The sequence below is a fragment of the Hemitrygon akajei genome, chromosome 9 (assembly GCF_048418815.1).
Source record: "Hemitrygon akajei chromosome 9, sHemAka1.3, whole genome shotgun sequence".
Classification (NCBI taxonomy): Eukaryota; Metazoa; Chordata; class Chondrichthyes; order Myliobatiformes; family Dasyatidae; genus Hemitrygon; species Hemitrygon akajei.
In genome coordinates, this window is record NC_133132.1 from 47321743 (window position 1) to 47349121 (window position 27379).

General features: G+C 39.6%; 1 protein-coding gene across 1 annotated transcript in view; it reads right to left on the reverse strand.

The window, feature by feature from the left end:
* slc22a16 (solute carrier family 22 member 16) overlaps positions 1-24462 on the reverse strand; it is a 117437-nt gene extending 92975 nt beyond the window's left edge. Inside the window, exon 1 of the mRNA XM_073055906.1 lies at positions 24345-24462. Coding sequence (XP_072912007.1) covers positions 24345-24395 — 51 coding nt within the window. The 5' untranslated portion in view covers positions 24396-24462. The remainder of the gene's footprint in view (positions 1-24344) is intronic.
* Between the last annotated feature and the right edge of the window lie 2917 nt (positions 24463-27379).

Here is a 27379-nt window from a genome sequence, read left to right on the forward strand (position 1 = left end):
AAGATTAGTAAAACAGAATGACACCTAAATATGAATCATCAGCTCCAATACATGTACTTCTAAACTCCAAGACTAGTAGAGAGTAGTCAATAAGGAATATTCAGTTCTGCAAGAAAACTGTAGGAGTATTTATCATCATCATCTCTGCCTTTACTCAAGCAGAGTTTTTAAATTTTAGATTTAAACTTCATAACAGAGACCGAAAGTTTCTTTGACTGTAACAAATACTCATACCAAATCAAGATCAGCCTAATTCAAACCAACCAGTTTCTGCAAAGTTTATCCCATATGTTGGGTGGCCTAAACGGCAAATCTGGACTATTGACACTGCCCTGGAAGGTTAGAAACCATCGAACTTCATTTATTATTGAAAAATGAAAGCTGTCTTCTTAATACCTTTAGATATTGTATGTCAATCTAAGCTGGGCTCTAGTCTTTAGCTGTTATGTTAGTATGTCAAGGCATCATATGCCCTTAGGTACTGTAAAAGATTCCATTGTCCTACTATAGATCACAGGCATTTTTGGAGGTCGGGACCTGAAACAGAAAAAAGATTGCAGCAGCTCAAACAGCATCTGTGGAGGCAAAAGATCTAAGTCAAGCATTTGGATAGAGACCCTGCATCAAGTCTTTGAGGGAAAAAGAAAGTCTGCCGGTATATATTATTGTTAGGGTGAAGGAGGGGTGGAAGGCATAGTCTGGCAGGTGAAGGTAGAACCAGATGAGGAGGGGATGGTGAGAGATGGATCCAGTGGGCCAGGGCAGGTGGAAAAGGAGAACAAAGAAGAAAACTAAGTGAACAGGTGATTGTGTGTGGGAGAACGCTTGGGGGTACACCTAGTTTTCTTCTCCCTTTATTCATGCTCCCCATCCTCTGCCCATATCCACTCATCATCCATTCCACATCTGGTTCCACCTATTACCTTCCAGCCTCTATCTCCCATTCACCACCACCCACCCCCCACGCTTTGCTCTAAGCTGGCATTCTTTGGTCTTTCCTCTCAGTCCTGATGCAGGATCTCAACCCAATATTTCAACTTACACATCATACCTTTTGCCTCCACAGGTGAAGCTTGATCTGTTGAGTTCTTCCAGTGAATGCATCTTGGCCTTTTCTTTAAAACCAGTTGATATGCTAGATGACTATGCAGTTCAGACACATGCCATCACACAAAAAAAAAATCACTTTCATTAGACATTACTGCATGCCGAGTTCCACTGTTTGGCAATCACCACTTACATTCCATTCAAATAGAAAACAACAGACATTCTGTTCACAAATGGTGATCAGTATTATCTTAACAATTAGACTAACATTCTTACTTTGACAATATTACTTCAAAGCTCTTGGAAATATGCTGAAATAAACTGTTTCATCATAACAGTCATAGTACATAATCACCAGTTTTACTTCAGGGTTTATAGCCAACCTGTGATGTTTCCTCAGCTTAGAAATGACACGAGTTTTCTGATATCCAATAGTTGGGAAAGCCCCTAACATTTCCAGCACATCTTTGCTTAATTTTCTAATCAAATACACAACCTTGGCATAAGGAAAGGGCACTGTGTCAGACTTTTATTCCCATCAAACACAAGGGCTGGTTTATTCATTCACCTAATTCAATTGGTCCACTTTTGACCTAAATGGTTTATTTTTATACTTTTTTTTCTTAATGACATTGTTTTCGGTTCTCAAGGTTCACCTGCAAACCACGCAGGGCTTATATTATGGTATCAGTTTACATTATGAAATTACAGCATATTCAGCACATGAAATCCACACTGGCATCATGTAAAATTAATTCAGCTATACTGAGACACAAAATGGAATTTAATCCCACCGCATAAGCTCAATATGCATAAATGTGTCTACTTTTTATGCCAAAATATTACAAATGATACCTTGTAAACCAATTCCCAAAATTGCTTAAATTCTAATGCAAGAATTTAGCATTGCTCTTTCAACAAAGCTTAATAAATGCAACTGAGCAGGATCCATGACCAATATGGAAGGGAGACTGACACACGTGCCTGAATAGCTACCCTTCATTTCATGCGGTAAATAAAACGAATGGCCAACACCACATGACCTGGTGCTAAATTTATACAACATATCCAATGAAGAGATGCAATATCATCTTCAGACATAATGACTGTTTTATTCTTTCTTGTATTAAGTCCCTGGCCTTATTACAACAACTAGTACAATACCACTATTGCATTATAATGCTGGTTCCAAACACTAACAGTTGCAACCAAGTTGTATTCAAAATTCATGTGGTTAAAAGATAAAAGGTCACAGTATTTTTACACCAAGAACACAGAAATTCTTACCAATATAGTACCTTTGCACATAACCAGGAAAAATAAGAGGAATATCCTCAAAAACCAATATCACATTTCTTAAGGGATGAATTATAAGTTAAAAAGAAAATTATTTCAAACTGGCCAAACTTCTCTGCTTATTACAAGTTGAATAAAGCTTGATGTACATTGTTCATAGATATAATGTAGCAAAAAATAGTCATGGACATCTCTACAAAATCTTTGTATCCTTGCAACAATCTTCAAATTGCATCCAACTTCATAACCTCCACGTAACTGATTTTTTTAAGAACTTTGAAACTCTTCACAATACACAAGGAAATTTTAAAATTTCTTTGGAATTGGAATTGGTTTATTATTATCACATGTACCAAGATAGTGGTGCTAGAAAGTTTGTGAACCCTGTAGAATTTTCTCAATTTCTGGATAAACATGACCCAAAATGTGATCAGATCTACATGCAGGTCCTAAAACTAGATACAGTTAAATAAATAACACACAAAAATTACACTTGTTCATTTATTCATTGGGAAAACCAAATATTTCAGGTAACCGTTGATCATCCTGCACATCGGCTTGTAGTAATTTAAAATCATTCCTCCATACAAAACTGCTTCAGCTGTGGGATGTTGGTAGACTTCCTTGTATGAACAGCTTGCTTCAGGTCCTTTCACAATATTTCTACAGAAATAAGGTCAGGACATTGACTCAGCCATTCCAAAGTACAAATTTTCTTCCTTTTTAAACCATTCTGTTGTTGATTTACTCTTGCTTTTCAGATAATTGTCTTGTTGCATTATCCAACTTCTATTAAGCTTCAGGTGACAGACTACTACCCTGTCATTCTCCTATAAAATGTCTTCAGACAATTTTGAATTCATTGTTCCCTCAATGACTGCAAGCTATCCAGGCCTTGAGGCAGCAAAGCAGCCCCAAACCATGATGCTCATTCCACCATGCTTCAGTTGGGTTCAGGTTTTGGTATTGGTGTGCAGTGCTCTTTTCCCTCCAAACATAGCAATGAGCATTTCTGCCAAAAAGTTCTACTTTTGTCTCATCTGTCCACAGAACAGGAGCTAGGGCTTTACTCTCTGGAGAGGAGAAGGATGAGGGGAGACATGATAGAGGTATACAAGATATTAAGAGGAATAGATAGAGCGGACAGCCAGCACCTCTTCCCCAGGGTACCACTGTTCAATACAAGAGGACGTGGCTTTAAGGTAAGGGATGGAAAGTTCAAGGGGGATATTAGAGGAAGGTTTTTTACTCAGAGTGGTTGGTCTGTGGAATGCACTGCCTGAGTCAGTGGTGGAGGCAGATACACTAGTGAAATTTAAGAGACTACTAGATGGGTATATGGAGGAATTTAAGGTGGGGGGTTATCTGGGAGGCAGGGTTTAAGGGTCTGCTCAACATTGTGGGCCAAAGGGCCTGTAATGTGCTGCATTGTTCTATGTTCTACGAACACTGTCCCAGAAGCATTGTAGAACATCCAGGTGGTCTTCTGCAAAACTTGAGTCATACAACAATGTTTTTATATTGGAGAGCAGTGGTTTCCTCCATGGCGTTCTTCCATGAACACATTCTTGTTCAGTGTTTTTCTTATAGCGGGCACATAAACAGAGACTTTAGCAAGTTCGAGAGATTTCTGCAGGTCTTTTGCTGTATCCTTGGGTTCTTTTTCACCTCCTTTAGTATTGTACATTGTGATGTTTGCAGGATGTCCAATCCCTGGGACAGTAGCAACAGTACTGAGTTTCTTCCATTTGTAGACAATTTCTCTTACTGTGGACTGATGTACACTCAGGTCTTTAGAAAAGCTTTTGTAGCCTTTCCAGCTTCATGCATCTCTACAATTCTTCTTCTAAGGTTTTCTGAAAGTTGTTTTGATCAAGGCATAGTGCACACAAGCAGATCTTTCTTGAGAAGTGCAGGCTCCGTCAGTAACGTGACTTTGTGTATTTATTTTTATAGGGCAGGGCACCTCTACAACCCACATCTCCAATCTTATCTCACTGATTAGAACACCTGACTCCAAAGAGCTTTTGTAGAAGGCATTGCCCCAGAGGTTCACATACTTTTTTCAACAAATACATTAATATTGGATCATTTGTCTCAATAAATGAAAAATGATTTGTGTTATTTATTTAATTGAGTTCTCTTTATCTAGTTTCAGTACTTAGGTGAAGATATGATCAGGTTAGGTCATATTTATGCAGAAATAGAAAAAATTCTACAGGGTTCACAAACTTTCTAGCATCACTGTACAATGTCTTGCATACTGTTCATAGGGAGCAGAACATCACACAGAGTATTCAAATAGAACAAGATAGAAAAATGTAACAAAGCTAGAGAAAGCTCAGTTCAGGTAAACAAAGTGTAAGATCATAATGAAGTAAATTGAGCGGTTGAGTCTACCTCAACAGACAAAGGAATAGTCGTACAATACCGGGGGCAGTAGAAGCTGTTTTTGACCTGGTGGTATATGCTTTCAGGCTTTTGGATATTCTGTCCAGTAGATAGGAGAGAAAAAATATCCAGGATTTTTCATTATACTGGCTACTTTGCTGAGGCTGCGAGAAATGTAGACAGAGTCCAAAAAGGGGAGGCTAGTTTATCTGATCACAACTTTCTGCAGATTCTGCCAGAGGGTTTCAGCCCGAAATGCTGACTGTACTTTTTTCCATAGATGCTGCCCGGCCTGCTGAGTTCCTCCAGCATTTTGTGTGTGTTGCTCGGATTTCCAGCACCTGCAGATTTTCTCGTTTCTGCAGTTTCTTGTTGTCACATGCAGATGAGCTGCCATACCAAGCTGTTATGCATCCAGATAAGATGCTTTTTAATGAATTTTCACTCTTACGTCCCTAACACACTGCATTTACAGGACCAGCAGTTCTTCCCGGCAAGACATTACATCTTCAAAGTGAATGCAGTTATTTTCGGTTTGGTGTTAAATCCACATATAAGAAGCCACTGAACCAACAGCAGGATGAAGGCCACTGATAGAAATGGCTTATTTTAGTGCAGAAATTTGAACATGAGTAATACCCAAAGCCAGAAAGAAATTTGATCACATTTACAAACTGTGCAGAATGTCATTGAGTTCTAAGATTGAGCTTTTAGGACTTAATTCAGGAAGATTAATCCCAAGATTCTTTTGAAGATATGAAAATGTATCCAAAACATGGAAGAAACATGAGCCAATAGGGTCAATAAATTGTTTCTGTACAACAGGACATATTGAATCTGACAGGGAAAAAAAGATAATGAAAACTATGAACACTACCTCATAATGATGTAACATGTTATATTTTTGCATCAGCATGTGCATGTATGCTAATCAAAAATTTCACTTCTTTTGATCATAATATTTTGCATTTGGCATGGACACTGCAAACTCTCATTTGGCTGACTAAGTTTTTTGACAATGGTGAGAGAACATAGATCTTTAAGATAAATAGCTCGGTGCTCATTGCTTATGAAGCTTATTTAAATAATTATACAATGACAAATAACATTGACAAATTGACAACAAAATTACTGTTTTATTATCCAACACAATGCAATGCAGTTTTTCTCCCCCAAATACAGTGGATTCCGGTTAATTGGGACACATTGGGACCAGTACATTTTGGCCCAATAAGAGGCTGCCCCAATTAGCCAAGTTTCATGGAAATAGTTAAGGTGCAAGAAAGAAGAAAGACTAACTATCATTTAACTGAGTAACAAATTATGTACTTAAATGAAATACAGAACAGATCTGAACAGTACTAATACCAGTACTGTACTATAAAACTGTGTAATAGTTATCAATGGATGGATTCATCCAGTGTACGCTGCTGTATTCTTTTGATTGACTGCAAATTAACAAAATCAGCGCAGACACCTAGTACAGATAATGGACCACCTTCATTGCTTTCTGCACGATTTGGTGTCATTATCCAATAATAAATTAGTTGTGTTAGGCAGCTGGCTTTTAATTTGGTTTAGTGGATTTTTTTTCCAGCTAGTGTCAAATCTTTTCACAGCATCTTGACAAGGGTCTGAAATTTTTTAAATTCAAAATAAAAACAAAATTATTAAAAATCAGAATTGGCGTCCATCAGCCCAAATAGGTAACAGAATACAAGCACACGTAATTGATGTTATTCAAACACTATTTGCTCTAAGCATGGTGTAGTGTCTAATGGTCACATGTACATGGGATTGACTCTAGTTGAAACTGTTTGGCAACCATCTCCTGTCCCAATTCAGTGGCATAGTGTCCCAAATTAACTAAGGGAATCCTGGCTATTTTCTCGATTAGATTTTTCTTCTTTAAGAGTTGTCCCAAACAAGCTACTGCCCCAATTAACTGATGACCAAATGAACCAGAATCCACTGATCTTTAATTGTTCCCACATATAAGCATTTTGTTCTTACATCTTGGTAATCAATTCCTATCTCAGAATTTAACATTACAGCAAAAAGTACTGCAGCTTAATGGTCACACATCTTAGAATCTGCACTTTCTAAAGTAATTATTTCATGTATTTTTTATTCTCTCCACCTTGCTTTGCATATACATGCATTGATATAAATTTGTTTCAATTATGATTGATTTAAATTTATATTAATATTCTTTCCTTGTAGATCAAGTGCACATCCTTTGCTATTTTTAAAGATTTTAAGTGCTTGGACCAAATATACTCAAATGTAGGTGTAAAAAGTTTGAAAAAATTAAAGATTAAAAGTCTTGTTATTGTACAATTTGTATCAGGCTCATACTTAACACAAAATATGAGATCTGTGTAAAGGTATGATTCAAATGTATTAATTTATTCTTTGATTTGTACAAGTCCCTAGCTTTATTATGTACAACCAGTACAATACCACTATTGCATTGTTTAAACCTGATAACTACTATTCCTCAAAAAGTAACAAATCCATGCACACTCATTCTGAGACAGTGCTTGCTCATAAGCTTAAATAGAACAGACTAGGACTATGCTGCCTAGAATTTATAAACAGAGTTGATCTCATTTGAAAATCCTTAAGAAGCTCCACAGAGTAGATTTCCTTTTGTTACAGTGTCTGGATGAGGGATTATAATGACAAGATAAAAGACCAGCCAATCAAAGTAAAGATAAGAAGCTTCTTTAACCAAAATATAGTATAAATCTAGTCACTGGGCACTTTTGCAACAGATATCAGTAAGTTTTTTTTTAAAAGATATTAAAGGAATCCAGAGTTACGTGGTTAGAGAGTAAAAATAGTACTTAGATCAGCATTAAGATAACTGAATAGCAGAGCAGGCACAAAAGGTTGAATGGGCTATCCAACTTCTTTTTTTCTTCTTATGTAAATTTGGAATAAAAATACTATCAGTTAGCAATGGTGACCTGGAAAGTACCTGATTGTTATTTAAAAAAAATCTACTTGCATTACAAATACAACATGATGAAAGGAACTTTCCATTCTTACCTGATCTGTGATTATAGACCCCACCATGTTGTTTCCTAACTAGTCTGATAAAGTTGATCAGTTCCAAGGAGCAACTAAGGATACACAAAAACTCCAATCGAGGACATTTTCAAAACACAGTTGGGGGAGGGCGTCCATCATTAAGGACCTACAGCATCTGGGATATACCCTCTTCTCATTACAACATTAGGGAGGTGGTACAGGAACCTTAAGAGAAATACTAAATGTTTTAGGAACAGCTTCTTTCCCTCCACCATATTTCTGAACAGTCCATGAACACCACCTAGTTATTCTTCTTTTGCGTTATCTATTTATCACAATTTATTATAATTTTTATGTCTTGCACTGCTGCTGCAAAACAACAAATTTCACCACATATGCCAGTAATAATAAGCCTGATTCTGAAATGCTGTCCTTGCTGGTAATCCCACAATTGCCTACAATCAGTAGTTGTCATCACTGTGAAACCATCAGTGCTCATCAACAGCACTACTCTATAGAACTAACGCTCAATGTTTCCATGGGGTTGCAGGTTCAGAATAGACGATTTGGCATTTCTGTTGCTATAGGAACAATGTTAAAATGAGCCTTGTCAAAATCAGTGGCTTTTATATTTGTTTTGCTGTCCATGAAAATTCTTCAATCTGTTTTGCTGTTCATCTTGCTTGAAATTATTGTCAGGTGCCAGTTTAACAGCCTTTCCCCAAGAGCAAATCATACTGAAAAAAGCAATAAATGCCACTCAAAACCATTTAAGTCTCTCCAGATAGTTTTCTTCAAGAACAGGAAGGCCGAAGTTTCTTCAAAGCAACTGATGCTTTTGACCAATCCAAAAGGTACTTGCAGGTTGGTCTTTCCATAAAGCGGCGTGCCTCCACACAAACAGTATGGACCAAATAACTTGGGTAGGGAAATATGGGGTGGTCTATGTTGCATGCAAGGCAGCATAGCCTAATGGACTGCCACACTAACGAGACCAGATATGGAATGAGAAGGTTGAGTTATGGGATCTCTGATGTCACTGCATAACATATAGCTTTGGTTATCTGAAAATCAGCTCTGAGCTTGTTTTTATCTGGCATATCTTCACCATTCTTTTGTTGACTGATTTTGCCCAACTCCTCTCTTTCCATCCATACCACAATACACTGTTGCATGCTATAAACCCTCTACCTCCACAGCGACTACTTCTCCAGATGGAGGATACAACAAACTTCTTTCTCTCCCTCCTGAAAGTGATACTTTACTTGGAATTCACTTTAAGCAAAAATCCTAATTGCTTTGAAAGAATAAACAGAGAGCTATTTGGGAGGGAAGGGTTAGAGTGGTCTTAGAGTAGGTTAAAGGGTTGGCACAATATTGTAGGCTGAAGAGCCTGTATTGTGTTGTTCTGTTTATTGTATTATATTGTTTTGATCTGGAATTTTTCGCCTAGCTCAAGGTTGAAATAATTGTTATATCATACGTTCCTTAAGAAAATATGTTGATAGTCATAGTTTCATGATTGATCAGTTGCCATTAGCACTTAAACATCTACCTTTTTCAAACCAAGTCTGTCCTACTTAATGACCCCCTTAATTTTTAGATATCTAGTAGTCAACAGCTTTTATTGCAGCCTTTGCAATCAAAATGGACAATAAACCTGGGAGGAAAAGAATGTTACTCTGTAAAAGCATTAAAAATACCAAAATTATGACAAGAAGAGAACCAGGACAAACAATAAAAGAGAAGTAGATTTTTTTAAAATTTTGAATGTTGTTTAATTTAGTAGCTTGAATCACATTTATGACAAGTCTTATTTTTGACATATATAAATAGTTTTAATATTTATGGTAAGCTTTATTTCAGAATGGTAACATTCAGGTTAAGAACTCATATGAGCCATCAAAAATAATTTGGAATTCCTGGATTTGTTGATATCCTGAAAGCTATTTTGTCAAAAACATTCCAATGTCTTATTAGCAGCAGTAGTAACACACTGTATGTAAAGGTACAGTGAGGTTGTTCTAACATAATCCAGGTGATTGATTGATACACATCTTAGTGTTACAAGGAAATCAAAAGTTCTTCTTTTCCTTGCTGTTTAAGCAATGCCAAGGATCAATGCACAAATCCATGACTGTATTCCTGGTGTGTCATGCCACATTATCTACTGTGTGGACATCAAACACTGGGGAAATCAGAAATGTCAGAATTTCACCGGTTTAGTAGAGCTGCAAGAACATTACACAGCTGATGTAATGATGCATTCTTCTGAGGCACTGACTTGAGTAGTAACTCAAATTTCAGACAGATCTACGTAGGCAGTTTACTGATGCTCCTCATGCAACAAAAAATAAATAAATCAGCGATTCTTAATAAACCTCCCAATCAATAAAACCTCATTACATCTGAACACTTAATGTGTTTTATTGGTTCCATTTTGCGAGTGATGGAATATTGTCTAGCAGGACATAAAGAACCCATCTTACTTCTGGACATCACAGACCAAAACAATTTAGTTGTTTCAGATTACGGTGATATACTTCATCCTTCGCAACAGTTGCAGCATAACGCCATTCTGACAATCCTCTTCAAGATCATGACTGCAGCAGTGCTAAAGGAGCTGTTACAGCTTTAGCTAGGCCTCCATGTTTATGCCAGGAACACAAGAGGTGATGTAGCTGCACTTCAACATTCCGTATCATTCCAAACAGCTGACATGGAATACCAACAGCAAAGCTTCTTGTTCCTACTTGTGGAGCTCTCCCAAAAAGTACGGCAACCTTGAAGTTTGTCCGGAGCGCAGAAATCCAATCACAATTAAACATTAATTTCTGGAATTGAGAAGAGCATACAGGCCAAGGAAAAGCTCTGGCTTACCAGTCGGTATTCCAGATGTGTCTCCAGACCTTTCGATGCTCTAAACAAACCAGTGTCAAATTTGAGAGTCATGTGTCCTTGTTACAGTTGCATCTAGTTGTAACCTGTTGTTTCCACCTAATATACATTCATAGGGAAGAAAAACACTGGTCACAGTCTTTACTTACAGTACATGGGATTATTAGAAACAATACATGAAAACAGTGCCAGCCATACCTATCATTGAAACTAATACATCAGTAATTCCTGACAAACTAATATTTCACAGTAAATGCTCCTATCCCACCCATGCAAACTAAGCAATACAAATGAAGAACCATTTCTCAGATTCACAATTGTAATTTATTCCAATGCAAACCTGTACCAAATCCAAGGGGTGAAATTGAGGTACAAGGCAATGGAATAAAAGATGCTAACAGTTTAAACAACAATGTATATGATGCATTAAAAAGTGCCTCGAGCATGCGTAGAATACATTCTAACAGCACATCCAGTACAAATTGTTACACATATAGATAGCACACAGCACATCAAGAACACAGAGCAGCTTTTGCGATAAATTGAACAATCTGGGAACAAAGTTTTGCAATTTACAGCAATATACATTCAACACTGAATATTCAAAATGAATTCCAGCCCAAATAAAGAATTTGAGTAGACTTAACCTAAGCCCAAAGTACAAATCTGCTCATATTTGACAATAATCGGTCACCGGATTAGAAACCATAACGTTTGCTGGAGTGGTCAAAGTCCTGCAGTAGAAAATGCAGAAATCATCCAAAGGATTGAAATACAATGCATTTTTTGCCTGCAAACAACTCCACAAAAGCTATTTTAAATATAAACAAAGTTTTAAAAGGGGAAATACAGTCTTGATTGGGGATGAGAAATGAGCAGACAATCTGAAAGACCCAGTGTAAATGAAAGGCAGAAACAGACTGGATCATGAAGAACAAATTGGGGATCAAATTGCAAAAGATTCCTTGAAGGGAAATATTAAATTAAGAGCTAGGAAGATGTAAAATAGCTTTTTTTGAAGCTGGACTAAATTAATTAATAAAACTAAATGCAGTGGATTAAATGAAAATCAAGGTTGGGGAGCCAGGCAGTGACTCAGTTAGAAAATTTAATCAGCATTGTTATTAGTTCTTCATTGTATGGCACCCCAGTGTTGTGTAGCACTCCAGGATACTGCACAAATCTCGGATCAATATGAACAGAAGTGTGGACAGCATAAGGAAGAAAAGTTTTAGAGCTTAAGTGGTATCTGGCAGTGCAATGGAAAAGCTGAGCATCAGTAAATATCAAAATCTGGTTTCAGTACATCGAAGGAGAAAATGGTTGAATGTTAAATCAGGCAGCCAGTGCAGAAATTCCCCAACTCTCCAACCAGTATTAGGCTTAAAATATTGTACAAGGTTCTTGTTGGGATACGGCCAGAACAAAGCCACTATGAAAATCAGGAAAGCAATAATTAAAGAGAACGTGATAGTTAAGGGGCAGACGGGGAGCTCTGCAGAAAAAGGTATGGGTTCCAGGATAGCATTTCTCTAACTTTTGTTTGAGTCAGTGATATGCTACCCACCACTCACTGAAGCCAAGGTGAAGGACATCACCGAGCAGTTGCAGAACATCTGGTAGGAGGGTGCTGCAGAGGAAATGGACAGAACCCTTTTTATGTCTATAAGTCGACCAAAGATACCAGGCAAGAGAAATAAACTTTCTTCCAGGTATCACTTGGAAGCTAGGAAACAGTTTAAAGGTAAGGAAAAGGGCGGCAAAAGCGTTGAGGGTACAGACAGGCATGGGAAAAATGGTACTGTAGCTATACTGAAACATGGCTTAAAGGGGCAGGAATGAGTAATACATCCATGGTTCTATGGCTTACAGGCTACGTAGGGAAGGGGGTGTGAAATATTAGTCAATAAAACTGGATATATGAGGAGGGATGAAAGAATATCAATAAGATATGTCATGTGGGTTAAACTAAAATAAAATGAACACAATCATAATGACCAAACAATTGGAAATAATTCAGTGATTACCTGCAGGTTCATCTGCCTAACATCAGTGCTGCTGACGATGACAAAGAGTCCTGGAGGGACAGAATTAGTTGTCACTTGAAAAAGTCAGTCATCAGGGAATTGATAAGGAATTCTGCACATGAATTTTTTGAAGTTACCAGGAAGGGATGTTAAACGACGAGAAAAGTAAAAGCCAATGAAATGCACGAAAAAGTGAAATGCATGAAACCACTGACGACACTGGCAGGCAGCACATCACTCAAGGTAGGTGCAATAATTAGAAATTCACAAATTCAGAACATGTCAGATGGCATGGAAGAAAACCACAACGTTATCGATTTAAATAGCCCAGTGAATCAACCAGTGGAAAATAGAATTCCATCCAGAGAAGAACATTTAAGAAAGGCTAATAGCAGAATCAAGCTGAGAGAGCACATGATGCATGTCACCTTGTTAACAAAAATGAGACAAGAGGTGACACGTTGCAGCCAGCTTACAAAACTCTTAAATATACTTCATCTGAATTACTCTCACTGCAATCTGTATCCAGTAATTTCCTGTTAACTAATGTCCTTTTGAACCGTCTTAATGAACCAGCAATTTCACGATCTTCTGAAGGACTCAGTGGACCTAACTCTCAAGCATACAGGTAAGTGGAAGAAGATACACCACCAAGGCTGGAAGACAGGAAGAAGGGGAGAACTCCAAGCCAGACTAAAAAGCCAGGGAATGAAGCTTCCTCTACCCAGCATCTTGTTAATAAATGTACAGCTACTGGAGATCAAGACTGAGGACCTTAAGGGCAAGATTGTTATATCCGAGGGAAACAAGGAATTGCTCTGTTCTGTGTTTCACAGAGACATGCCAGATATGTCGGTAAGACTTGAGAAATTCTCAATACATAGAATGGACTGGACTGCTGATTCAGACAAGGCAAAAGGTGGGGGTCAGGTGATTCATGATCAACCCTTAGTGATGCTCAGATACCGTGGAGTTGTCACACTCTGATCCTTGACATGGAACATTTAATGATTAAGTGCCAACCATTCCACTTACCAAGAGAGTTCTCCTCCATGCTCCTGACCACAGTTTACATACCGCCAAAGGCTGAAGTTAAGCAGGCACTCGAAGCATTGAGTGCTGCAATCAGCAAACAAGAAATAGCCTACTCAGATGTCTTTCAAATCATTGTCGGAAACTTCCATCAGCCCTGTTCAAAGAAATCTTTGCCCAATTGTCATCAACATATACCTGCAGCACCTGAGGTTTCAACATACTCTACTGCTATTACACTACAATAAATTTGTGTCTTCTATTTCACTCGAACCAACCCCCCCCCCCCCCAAAGGTACACCTCCTCCTACCTGCATTCAGGCAGAGGCTGAAGAGCAGGGCTCCAGAGACAAGGACAACAGAGAGTTGCAAGAGGTTGAGAAGCAGCTACAGGATTGTTTTGAGTTGATAAGACTGGGCCATGTTCAAGGACTCAGGGGATCTGAATGAATAATAGTTGTAGACCAGTATGTCCCATAAAATCATTTTTTGTCCTGCAGAATCAGTCTTTTCTAATCAGAAGCCCTGGATGAACCATGAGATCTAATCTGCTGAGGGCCAGATCAGTGGCAATTAGTTCTGGAGACCAAACTAAATACAAGAGGTCCAGGTACGATCTTCAGAAAGCCATCTCATGTGTGAATTGGCAATTCTGGACCAAACTTGAATTACTGAAGGATGCTCAACAGTATGACAGGGCTTGAATGCTATTACGTCGTACAAAGTGAAACCATGCGACATAGGTGACAAGAATTTGCTCCGAGGTGAGCCCAATGCCTTTTATGCTCACTTCAACTGTCAAAACATGGAGGCAGCTTTATGAACTCCCATAGCCTCTGATGACCCTATGAATTAAGTCTGAGGCCACTGTGAAAGCATCATTCAGGAGGGTGAAGCCACGGAAAGCATGGCCCAGACAGGGTACCTGGCCAAGTACTAAAGATCTGTGCTAATCAACTGGATAGAGTGTTCAATGATGTCTTTAACCTCTCACTTCGGCAGTGTGAGGTACCCATCTGCTTCAAGGCCAATAAGAATGACTGCTTCAATGACTATCGTTCAATAGCATTTACATCCACTGTGATGAAGTGCTTTGAGAGGTTGGTGATGAAACATATATACTCCTGCCTGAGGAAGCAATTTGGATTCACTCCAGTTTGCCTACCGTAACAATAGGTCAACAGCAGATGCCGTTTCATTGGTTCTTCACTCAACACTGGAATATCTGAACAGCAAAGATGCATACAGCAGGATGCTCTTCATTGACTACAGCTTGGCATTCCATACCATCCTCCACACAAAAGTAATCAATAAGCTTCAAGATCTAGGCTTCAATACCTCCTTGTGCAACTAAATCCTGATTTCCTCAGCTGCAGAGCCAAAACAGTTCAGATTAGCAACATCTCCTTCACAATCTGCATCACACAGGGCCCAGTCCAACATGGGTAAAGCCCTCCTCTCCATTGAGCACTTCTAGGGAGCGTTGTCACAGGAAAGCAGCATCATCAAGGACCCCATCTAGGCTAAGCTCTCTTATCGCTACTATCAGGAAAGATACAGGAGCCTCAGTACTCATACCACCAGGTTCAGGAATAGTTATTACTGATCAACCATCAGCCTCTTGACTAAAGGGGATAACTTATCTCAATTTCACTCGCCCCATCACTGAACTGTTCCCACAACTTACTGACTCACTTTCAAGGACTCCTCTGCTCATGTTCTCGAAATTTATTATTTATTATTATTTCTTTCACCTCTGCATCCTGTATTTGCAGCTTGTTGTCTTTTACTCATTGGTTGTTTGTCCATCCTGTCTGATGCAGTCTTTTGCGGATTCCATTGTATTTCGTGTACTTACCGTGATTGCCCGCAAAAAAATTAATCTCAGGGTTGTATATGGCAACATATGTATTTCAACTTTTAAGCAGGCTTATTATAGGAAGTTTAGAGGGGAACTAAAAATTTAATAAGAGGACAAGAGAGCGCAAGAAGATTGGTAGCAAGCAAAAGAGAATCAATAAATGTTCTACAGGCATGTAAACAGAAACATTATTAGAATAAAGCTGGGGTTGATTAAAGACTAAGAAAGAAACTTAACCACGGAGAGTCTTCACCAAGAGGATACGGCTGAAATCTTAGCAAAGTTAAGATGCAGTTGAGATTTTCGTTGGGCTAAAAATTGAGGAACTTGAAAGTCAATAAAATCACCTGGTCCAGACAGGATGAATCCTTGGTTTCAGATGGAAGCAAAGGAGAAAAATACAGTACTTTTGGCCATAATCTTCCCAACAGGTATAAATTCAAAGGTGGTTTCCGAGGACTAGAAATATTACAACTTTGTTTAACAAAGAATGTAGAGATAAGCCCAATAACTGCCAATTAGTCAATTAGTTTTCAGAATTATAGAACCTTAGAGTAACAATGGTGACTGAATTAGCTGTTACCTGGATAAGCATTTCAGATTATTTTAAAAAGCCAGCATGAATTAGCAAAAGGCAAATTGAACACGACTGGATAGAGTTTGATGAAGTAACATGGTCAAGACAGCTGGTTCTATAATTGTGGACATCAAAGTATCATATAATAAGGTGCAATGTAATATTGGATTGTCATCAAGACTAGAAGCCATAAAATATAAAGGGGCTTAGGCAGCATGTAGATTTTTTTTTTTAATTGCATAAGTAACAGAAACCACTTTTTTGGACTGCAGGTGAAGGTATAGGGATCAGATATGGAACCAACTGGAACCAATACTTAATGCCCTGGACATGGATATACAAGGCACAATTTCATAATCTGCAGATTAACAAGTAATGTACTATGAACAGGAAATACACTCAAAATGGGTGAATAGCAGACAATATTTAATGCTGAGAAGTGCGGGTTACATTTTGATAGGAGAAAGAGCAGGTATTATGTAAGAAACCATACTAAAGGTGATACAGATAAAAAATAGGGTGTATGCTGAGAGTTCATTGGAAGTAGTAAGGCAGCTTGCAAAAACCATACAGGAACAAGATGCAGAAGGCAGGCTGTAATGATTAACCTTTCTACTTATTTAGAGATACAGTGCAGAACAGGCCCTTCAGGCCCAGTGAGCCACATTGTCCAGCGACATTTAACCCGAGGCTTAACATAGGACAAATTACAAATGACCAATTAATCTACTAACCAGTATTTCGATGGAATGTTGGTGGAAACTGAAGCACCTGGAGGAAACACACACGCTCACAGGAAAGCTGTACAAACTTTTTACACACTGAATTGAAAGTGAACTCTGACACTGAGACATAATAGCATCGCGCTAACCGCTACACTACCACAGCACCTTGAATCTAAACTGATTCCACCGTAGGAAGATGTAATAGCTTTAGAAAGGGTGCAGATTTACCAGTATGATCCAACGGATGAGTGTTTTTATTTATGTGATAAACTGGGATCCTTCTTCTTGGAACCAAAGGATGGTTAAAGTGAATAAGGATATAGATTGAGTAGACAGCGAGGAACTAGCAAAGAACCAGACAATTTTTGTTTTAGACCACGAATGTTGGAGTCTGGAATATATTGACACGGGTAGCAATGAAGGCAAATTCAATTGCAGCATTCAAAAAAGGAGCTCAGTAAGTATCTGAAAGGAAAACATTTGTGAGACTAAGAAGAAATGGGGAGGGAACTGACAGGACATTTTCTTACGTTGCTTTCGAGTTTACAAGAACCGAGAGGTAACATCACTGAAATGTACAAAATTCTTACATGGCCAGCTAAGTAGCTGGGGAGATGATGATTCCTTAGCTGGGGTGTCTGGAATGGAAGCTTCAAATAAAAGATCATCCTTTCACGACAGAAAAGAGATTTGTTTATCCAGGGCCTAGCGAATTTTGAAATTTGCTAAAGAAGAGGGCTATGATTCTGTAAATCAATAACTGGCTAATAAATAGTAAAATACAAAGAGAGATGCACTATGTGACAAAATTTGTGTATACAGGATACCTTTTACAGAATAAGACAATGAAGATCATAAAACAACTGTATGATTTATGTTAGGCTAAAAATAATAGTGCTAAACCACCAGTTATGGTTGTCATAAGATTTACAAAATATAGCTAAGATTCTCCTATCTTGATGATATGGAAAACTGGTGAGGCAGGCTAATTCCTTTGAAACAGAGGCTGATTGGAAATTAAGCTGTATGAGATTATATGGCCAAGCAAGAGGGGATACAGAAATGAACTACAGATCAATTAGTTTGACATCTGCAGTAGAAAATATGCTAAAATCTATTAATTAAGAATGTGGTGGAAGAGGAATTTAGAAAATTATAATAGGATAGGGTCTATCGACCTCTGTTGTTTGTGATTTAGGTAGGCTTTATAGAAAATTTGCAGACTACACGTTAGTGGAGTTGTAGATAATGAGAGAGATTATTAAAGGATATAGCAGGATATAGATCAGTTGCAAATCTGGGCAAAGAAATAACAGATCTAATTTATTCCACAGATATGAAGTGTTGCACTTTGAGGGATCAAATGCAACAGAACCATATATGCAGCAGGACAAATAGCAGCACTGATAGAGGGAGTTTGAGGAACAAGTCTGAATGTAATAACACAAGTAGACTGTGTGGTAATGAAAGCATTGGCATACTTGCGTTAATGGATCAGGACAGCGAGTACAGAAGCTGGCAAGTCACGTTGCAGCTGTATAAAATGTTGGTTAGGCCACATTTGAAGTACTGTGCACATTTAGAGTTCTGGTCTCAGCATTAGAAAAAGGATGTGGAGTGTGCAGAGAGGTTCATCAGCATGTCTCCTAGATTAAAGAGTATTATCCAAGTGCATAAATAATGTGCAGGCAGATAGGATTCGTTTAAATTGGCATCATGGTTTGCACAAAGATCTTTTCCTTTGCTGTACTGTTCTACTTTCTATGAAAGGGAGATCACTTTTAATCAATCTGCTGTTTGATGTTCTCTGAAATGGTAACTTACATAAAAAATAAATAAGAGGAAACTAATTAATGTGATGTACTTGGTATTTCTCAGACTTTCCATTAGGAGCTGCAGTAGAGATTGTTAGGAACAACACACTGGTATGAATAGAGGAGAGACTAATGGGACAGAAAATTGAATAGAAATAAATGGATTATTTTCAAAAGGAGAATCAGGAGCAGCAGGGATCAGCAAATATTTAACAAGGGGATCAAGAGAAAAAAAAAAGAGATACAAATCAAAATGGGCTTTAAAGTGGCCGTGGACACACTTCAGGAGAAACACACATTAAGTGCATGGACAAGATGGTGTCAGTGAATCATGATGAATTCTGCAGACTACACAATTTCATTGATTCTATTATGGTTATTATTCTATTATAGATTTATTGAGAATCCCTGCAAGAAAATGAATCACAGGGTTGTATATGTTGACATGCGTACTTTGATAATAGATTTACTTTGAACTTTGGAGAAAGATGTGGCACATGGAATACAATGTGAAAGAATGTGCAAGCATGCATTTTAGTAGAAAATGGAAAGATGAGAGTTTGAAAACCATTGCCTTTAGGATAAAAATATCCTTGTGCAATGATCACTGGAAGTTGACATTCAGCCACAACAAGCAAATAGGAAGGCTTATAATATGCTAGCCTTTACTTGAATTCATGAAACGTTTTATATAGGGCTCCGATGAAAATGCATCTGGAATATTGTTTACCGTTCCAGTATCCCTAAAGAAACATGTACTTACCTATGAGTGAATGCAGCACAGGCTCATCAGAATGATTCCCAAGTTTACAGGTCAGCTCTTGAATTTAGAAGAATGAGACGGGTTCACAACAAAATAGATAAAATTCATCTATGGCTTAAAATGCCAGAGGCAGAATTGCCATTTCACCTGTCTAGGGCTTCAGATCCATGATTCACAGTCTCAAAATTAGGGATTACTTGTTCAGAACAGAAAGAAATAAGAAATTGCCTCACCCATAGGATAGTGAACATTTGAATTTTTTTAAACTGAAGAGGACCCTGGAAGCTCAGCCCATCAATATTTTCAAGACAGAGATTGACTGATTTTCAGAGAATCAGTCAAGATATATGGCTACTGTAAAGAACAGACACTGAAGTAAAAGATCAGCCACAACCTAAATGAATGATGGAGCAGCCACAAGAATCCAAATGGCTTTCTACAGCTTCTTATCATTTAATGTAGAGAATGGATCAAATGCACCTACTTCCCTTCAGATATCAAAACTGTACAGCATATACAAGGTTCTGGACCAAGAGTTGGGAGGTGGTTTCGGGCTGGATCAGTCTTCTTTGCCTCCTTCGATGTAATGGGCCAATTACCCAACTCCCTTCGATTCTAATTTCCCTTGTTATATGTTCTTCTGCAAACATATCAACTGTTTCTTCATGAGTTTACCACACTTCCATAGCAAGATGATTTCTCACATGATTTGCCAGAAACCACGTCGCTGAACTGGAGCTATATTTTCCTGTCGTGGCTTGGAGGTTTGTTTGCCTTATTGACCTGGAGAGCTACGCCGGCTGGAGTTACGGCTTTATGCTTTGATTCTTGGTAGGGTCACCCTTACCAAATAGGTCAAAGGGTAGAGGCCAGACTAAGTGGTCCACCGGCCCTCCAGGTTCAGGGATTCAGTTCAGGACTAACAACCCTGACAGGTAAAACAAAATTGTTGCGGAAACGGCAATGAAAGAATCCTCTGATGTGAATGCGACGGTATTCCCGAGTCTCCACCCAGGACTTGTGTGACCAACAGTAGTGAAAACCAAGAGGAATCTACTGACATAATGAAGGAAGCCCCAAACACTGCTGGAGATGAAGGACCTTCATTGCTGCCCTAAACACTAGCAGTATAACAGACAGTAAGCAAGTCTTCATTTCTAAAGAGTGTGCCTACCTGTCCCCAAGGCCCATACTCCTAGTATACAGCAATCTCCGTAATAACATAGCAATTATCCTTCTCCAACATGTCGTTCATGCCAAAATTCTTGCACAATTCTAATTACATTATCAAGCTTTTCTTTGCTCTGGGATAGTTCCTGCTGTTTGCCCTTGTGTGGTAAATTTGCACATATTCTTTCTTTATACTTTCATTCTCCAAATTGTTATACTACCTACCAATATCACAATCCCAGAAAACACCTTCCCACATCCTGCTACATTCCACTTTATAATCCATTCCCAGGTTCTTTGTTTTACCTCTCCAGCACAACCTGACCTTATTTCACACCAACATGCGAATTACTCACTATTGTACAATCACACTCTTATTTGATCCATTTTCCACTTTTTTTGAATGCTGCTCCCTCAACATTTGTTGCTTCTGTATTGTGTGATTGAGACCTTCTACTCTCACTTGTTCAATACAATCACCAGGTCTCTTTCCAGTCAGCTTTAGAGCTACTGGATCACTGATCTGCTTCTCCCTCCAATAACCCTATTGTTATACTGTTTTTACTGGTGAGTTGAGTCAATAGGTGAATCCAATCAAAATCAAACCTAAGAATCTGGCCGTTTACTCCTAATTCTGTCAGCCTGACCTGTAGACCATACTGCCTCAATTATTTCCATCAGTCAGCTTCAGCTACACCAATTATATTATAGCTTAACCAATTAATTTCTCTAAGTATCATCTCCTAAAACATTCAGTAAACATCTGATACCAAATTAAATACAATTACCAATGCTCAATCTAAATCAGGAGGCCCCAACCCCTTGCTTAATGATACTGGACCATGGCATATAAAAAAAGGTTGGGAACCCCTGATCTAAATTAACCTACTCATTTTCTATCAGCGCCCTTAATATAAGGTTATCAGCTACAACTGCTTACTTTCTCTCATCACCCATTTAGTCTCAGAACACTCCAGCACAGTCCAAGATGAACTATTAATCTGCCCAGTTCCATCAACCTGCACCCAGACCATAGCCTCCATACCCCTCCCATCCATGTAACTATCAAATTTTTCTTAAATGTTGAAATTGAACCCACACCCACTGGCAGCTCATTCCACACCACCCTGAGTGAAGAAGTCTTCCCTCATATTCTCCTTAAACATTTCACCTTTCATCCTTAACCCATGACCTCTAGTTCAAGTCTCACTCAAGCTCAGATGTCAAATCCTCGTAACATCCTTGTAAATGTCCTCTGCTGTCTTTCTATCTTATTGATATACATCCTGTAGGTAGATGACCCAAACAGCACAATCCTCCAAATTAGGTCTCACCAACATTATATACAACTTCAACATAACATTCCAACTCCTGTACTTAATACTTTAATTTATGAACGTCAATATGCCAGAAGTTCTCTTTATAATCCTATCAACTTGTGAGGCCACTTTCAAGAAAATATACAGATTCCAAGATCCCCTTGTTCTACCGCACTCTCAATGCCATAGTATCCCTTGATTGTACACTGTGTTTATCCTTCCAAAGTACAACACCTCACACTTGATGGTATTAAATTCTATCTGCCATTTTTCCAGCTGATCCAGATTCTGCTGGTGATCCAGTTTATTACATTGTCATATATATGAATGATCTGGATGACAAACAACAGACCCAGTAATGATCCCTGAGGCACATCAACAGTCATGGGCCTCCAGTCAGAGGCAACCATCTACTACCACTCTCTAGCTTATCCTACAAAGGCAATGTCTAATCCACTTTACTACCTCAACCTGAATGCCAAGTGACTGAACCTCCTCATCCCATGTGGGATCTCGTCAAAGCCCTGGCTGAAGTCCATATACAGAACTGTTTTACCATTATGTGTTATACTATTTCCTTAAGTCTGCTCTCTTTTAGTCACACCATCCACTTACTTCTCTACCCAACATCATAGTCAGAAGGACATCTACACTTGACACTTCCAAACCTGCTGGCCAGTTTCCAAAACGCTGACATAGTTAAATGTCACCCTCCAGTAAACTCTCACTTCTGTGCATACCTCCACCATCATCAAGATACTGCCCAGTTCCCAACACATTTGTGTCCATTCGACCTCACACCACATTTCCGTAAGCCTGTACACAGCAGCCCTCAGGATTCAGCTCCGTGACCAAACTGGGAAAATTCTGGTCTCCACAGCCCAAATGAAAGACCAAAATCAACACCATCCTGGTTGATGTTGCTCTTCCACTCACACAACGGAGACTGCAATTATCCCAATTTCCTTTACTCAAATGCCTGTACTGAATCCCGGCAATGGCAAAACTGGAAAGTGGGAAGGGAAATTAGGGATATCACATGATCTGTACTGATGGAGAAAATAGCTAAGTTTCACAGAAAGCACAAACATCCCCTAAACCAATCAACTTCCCTGACCCACTTTACAACATCTCAGCCTTATTCTGTCTCCAGCGAAGTAACTAACATTGTATAATGCATTTGCTCATTAATCTACTTTAGAGCTTTGAACACTTCATCTTCCCCCAAGGTAAGAGATGTGTGTGGGGGGGGAGAAGAGATTATGAACCCACATCTTACCACCATTTTATATGTACGATTTTATTTCAATCGCATGATGTCAAATTCTTACAATATGTTCCTGTTGAGAGAGAATTTAAATAAAAATTACACGCACCAGCCTTTTCATGACAATAAATCCCATTTTAAACAAACCAGCGAGACGATTTAAATTCCGGAGGTTGTCAAAAATGCATCCTCTAAGCGTGAGTCTGCGCTGGGTTGTAATAGACGAGCTCTCGCTTTTATAAATATTTTAGTTCGTTTTTATTTTTTTTTCGGAATTGGCATTTTAATGGCTTATAGTGAGGAAACAGGCAGCTGGGCTATTGTTTGTTAATCGCTTGTTAATTGGGTTAGTTTAATATTTAAGTAACTGAAATAAATGAACCGTAAATATAAAACGGAAGTGGAAACCTACTGCTGTTGGTAAAAAGATAATTCCCGCAGCCGAAAGACAAAACGGAGAAAGCCAGTATTTCTCTCTCTCTCTCTTTGACACCTTGCAGAGAAACATGCCCCAGCAAACCACCAGGAGGCTTCGAGGCGCCGGCACGCGGACAAGTGAGGTCCAAATGCAGTCAGTCATCCGCAACGCAAATCGCCGGTCGGTCAGCATCCACAACCCCCTCCCACCTCCTCGCATCACCTTCGCCGTCCGGGAAAACAGAACGGCGGGCAGTCGGTGCCGCTCCCACGTCCCTGAGGCGGGCACGGGTTCGAGTCCTTTAAAAACTCTCCTCGGCACCAAATGAACGAGCGAAGAGCTCGCTCACTCATTGTGCCAGGTCCGGCTGCCGCCACGGTCCAGGATGTGGATTACGGCTGTTAAAAGGGTCAATTTTTTTTTTAATTATTGCGGCAACGGTGTGCGGTGGCGATGATTAGTCCCAAGGATGGAGTGGATTGGGAAGAGGGACGCACGTCGCCCTCGGTGGCCGGGCGTTAAAAAAAAAATCAAAGCGAAGCACACCGACTGTAGGAGGGGGTGGGGTGGGGTGGAAGGGGAGGGGGCGAAAGAAGGTGAACCTTCAGCCCTTCGCCACCAATCAGCCCACTGGCTGCTGAACTTTATGTCACGCTTAATGAGAAGATGTGATTTTTTTTTCCCTCTCTCTCTCTCTCCTTACCTCATTGCGATAAAATTCGGCCGATTTATCACCTTCTGCCTTTGCCGCCATTGCGATTCCGCGCTCCGGTCGCTCGCTCGCTCCCTCGCCCGCCCGCCAGCCGACTGATGACGCGGGAGGTGGGAGTTTAGTTTTTTTTTTGGGGGGGGAGGAGGTGACCGAGGCCCCGCCCCCAATTCCCCCCTCCCCCTCCCACCCCCCCACCGCCGCCGCCGCATCCCCGGTCACCGGCGCCGTATCGATCCTTTCGTCATCAATAATGCTGAGCCCCCATCGCGAGCCTTCATTGTCTCCCCTCCGCGCTCCTTAATCCATTATAATCCCCCGATGCCCCCCCTTGTCCCACCACCTCTCCCTCTTGCGCCTCCCGTCCCCTTCGCTGCAAATCTTAAGCATCTCTTCTCGACTCATCCGCGTGACTCCATCTTCCCCAGTGCAACTCCGGGGACCTGCGTCTCCTCCAGTGCATACCTTCCTCAAATCCATGCCTCGCACTGGTTTGGAGGTTGGCGTGGGGATGAAAGTTAACGATCACAATCCCTATCAGTCATGACGAGTGAGATATTTTGTGAAGGCAACATCGGGTCTTGTAAAAATTGTGCGTATGTTTGTTATTTTTTTCCTTGTGGATGTTTTTTATATTATGCTAAATGACTAGGATGCTGCTGCAAATACGTTTTTCATTGCACCTATGCAAGCAAGTACTCGTGCATCCGACAATAAATTGGCTTTGACTTTGAGCCTGCTGATTAACATTATCATATAGACAAGATTATATGTATTTTGGTAGCTGATTAGGAGCAGGAGAAAGCTAACTCAGTATTTCATGTTCATCTATCTCTGCCTTCAAAAGTATGACTGTTTCTTTCTATCAGCCATTAAAGAAGACCCACAACTCTCACTCCAGTCTAAATTGGTGAAGCTCATTTTTAAAGTGACCACCTGCACATTACTGGGATTCTTCCACAAAAAGGATATGGCCATCCTGTTGATCTATCTCAGGATCGTGTATGTTTAAATCAAGTTCCCTTTTATTCTAAGTTCCAACAGAGGCAGGCAGTCTAGCCTTTCTTCATAAAACACCCCATACACTCCAGATTTTAGACTGGTAAACCTTCCCAGAACTGCTTCCAATACATAGAGCAATTTTCTTAATTTAAGAGTGTTAATACAGTACTGCAGCTTGGTCTCGCAGCTCGGCTCGTCATGGGAATCAGCTTCCCCTTTATTCCCCTCTATAGGCTCTGTCTATACTTCAGGCTGCTTCAGTAAATCAAAGACCCCACCCACACCAGACATCCTTTCTTCTCTCTCCCATCTGGCAGTAGATACAACAGCATGAAAGTACTTCTCACCAGGCTCAAAGACAGCTTTTATACCACTGTAATCAGGACCTCTTATACGCTAAGGTGGACTCTTGACCTTCCATTGTGCCTGGTTATGATCTTGTACTTTATCACTGTTATTGTTTTACCTTATTCCACCCCAATGCACTGTGTAATGATTTGATCTGTATGAACAGTATCAATAATACGTGCCATATTTGAAGCATCACTTCACTTTTTATATTTGTTTTTCAATCATAATAATAGCATTAATAACTTTAATTGCTGTATCTAATGTTTTACAAATCTAGGCCAATAACTCCCAGATCTCTCTCATTTCAGACCTCTACAATCATTCACTATTTAGACTTTATTCTCTTTTATTGCTGCTACCGAGATGGGTAATTTCACATTAAATTCCTTTTGCCTGGTCATATAACCTATCTATAATCTCTTTTAAGCCACAAGTCCTCTTCCCAATATATTTTCCTGTCTCGCTTTGTGCCATCAGCAAATCTGGCAGCCATGCTTTCTGTACATTCATCCAAGTCTTGTTTTAATTCAAAGAAACACACACAAAACGCTGGAGGAACTCAGCAGGCCAGGCAGCATCTCTGGAAATTTCAGTCTGAGACCCTTCTTCAGGACTGGAAAGCAAGGGGAAGACACCAGAAAAAAAAGGTGGGGGGGAGGGGAGGGATGATAGCTAGAAGGTCAGAGGTAAAGCCAGGTGGGTTGGAAAGATAAAGGGCTAGAGAAGAAGGAGTGTGATAGGAGATGATAGTGGACCCAGAGGGAGGTGAAAAGAGGGGAAAAACCAGAATGGGGAATAGAAGAAGAGGAGGGAAAGGGAATTTTTTTTTTACCAGAGCAAGAATTTTATATTCATGGGGGCTATAAGGAATTGCTCCTCCATCCTGAGGGTGGCCTCATCTTGGCACAAGAGGAGGCCATGGTCCGACATGTCGGAATGGAAATGGGAATCGGAATTGAAATGTTTGTGCACCGGGAAGTTACGCTTTTAGCGGATGGAGCGGAGGTGCTGGACGAAGTGGTCCCCCCAATTTACAACAGGTCTCACCAATGTAGTGGAGGCCACCTGAAGAGCACCAGGCGTTGTTCGGATCTGGGTGTCATGGTAAGACTGGTACTTATTACTCACTCCTGATTGCCTTAAGAAGGTGATGAACCACTGCTTGAACTGTTGCAGACCTTTTGGTGCAATTACTCTAAAAGGACTGCTGACGATGTAATTTTTAGATTTAAATGCAGTGTTAATGAATAATTGGTATTCCAATGCACAATTGGCTGCAGTAGTCACAGGACTAAGATTTGCTGTCAAAGTCGCCTGACAAGTATCTACATTTTGTACATACTGCTGCTGGTGGGTGTCAAAGGTGGAGGAAATGAATGTTTAGGATAATTTATGCATTTGTTTAGGCCATTTTGCCCTGAATGTTTTTAAACTTATTTCGAAAGGTTGGTGCTGTAAGTGGAGACTATTACATCACTCCAAAATTATGCTTTGTAGCTGGCAGAGAAGCACTGGGATCTCAGTAGGTGAATCAATTACCATAACATCTGATCTGCACTAATAACTGGTACTTCTGTGGCTGGACAATGATGTATTGTTCTGTGGGGGGGGGGGGGGTTCAGAGTTGGTAATGCCATTGAATATCAGAAACAGGAGGTGGCCACTGCTTGCCGTTT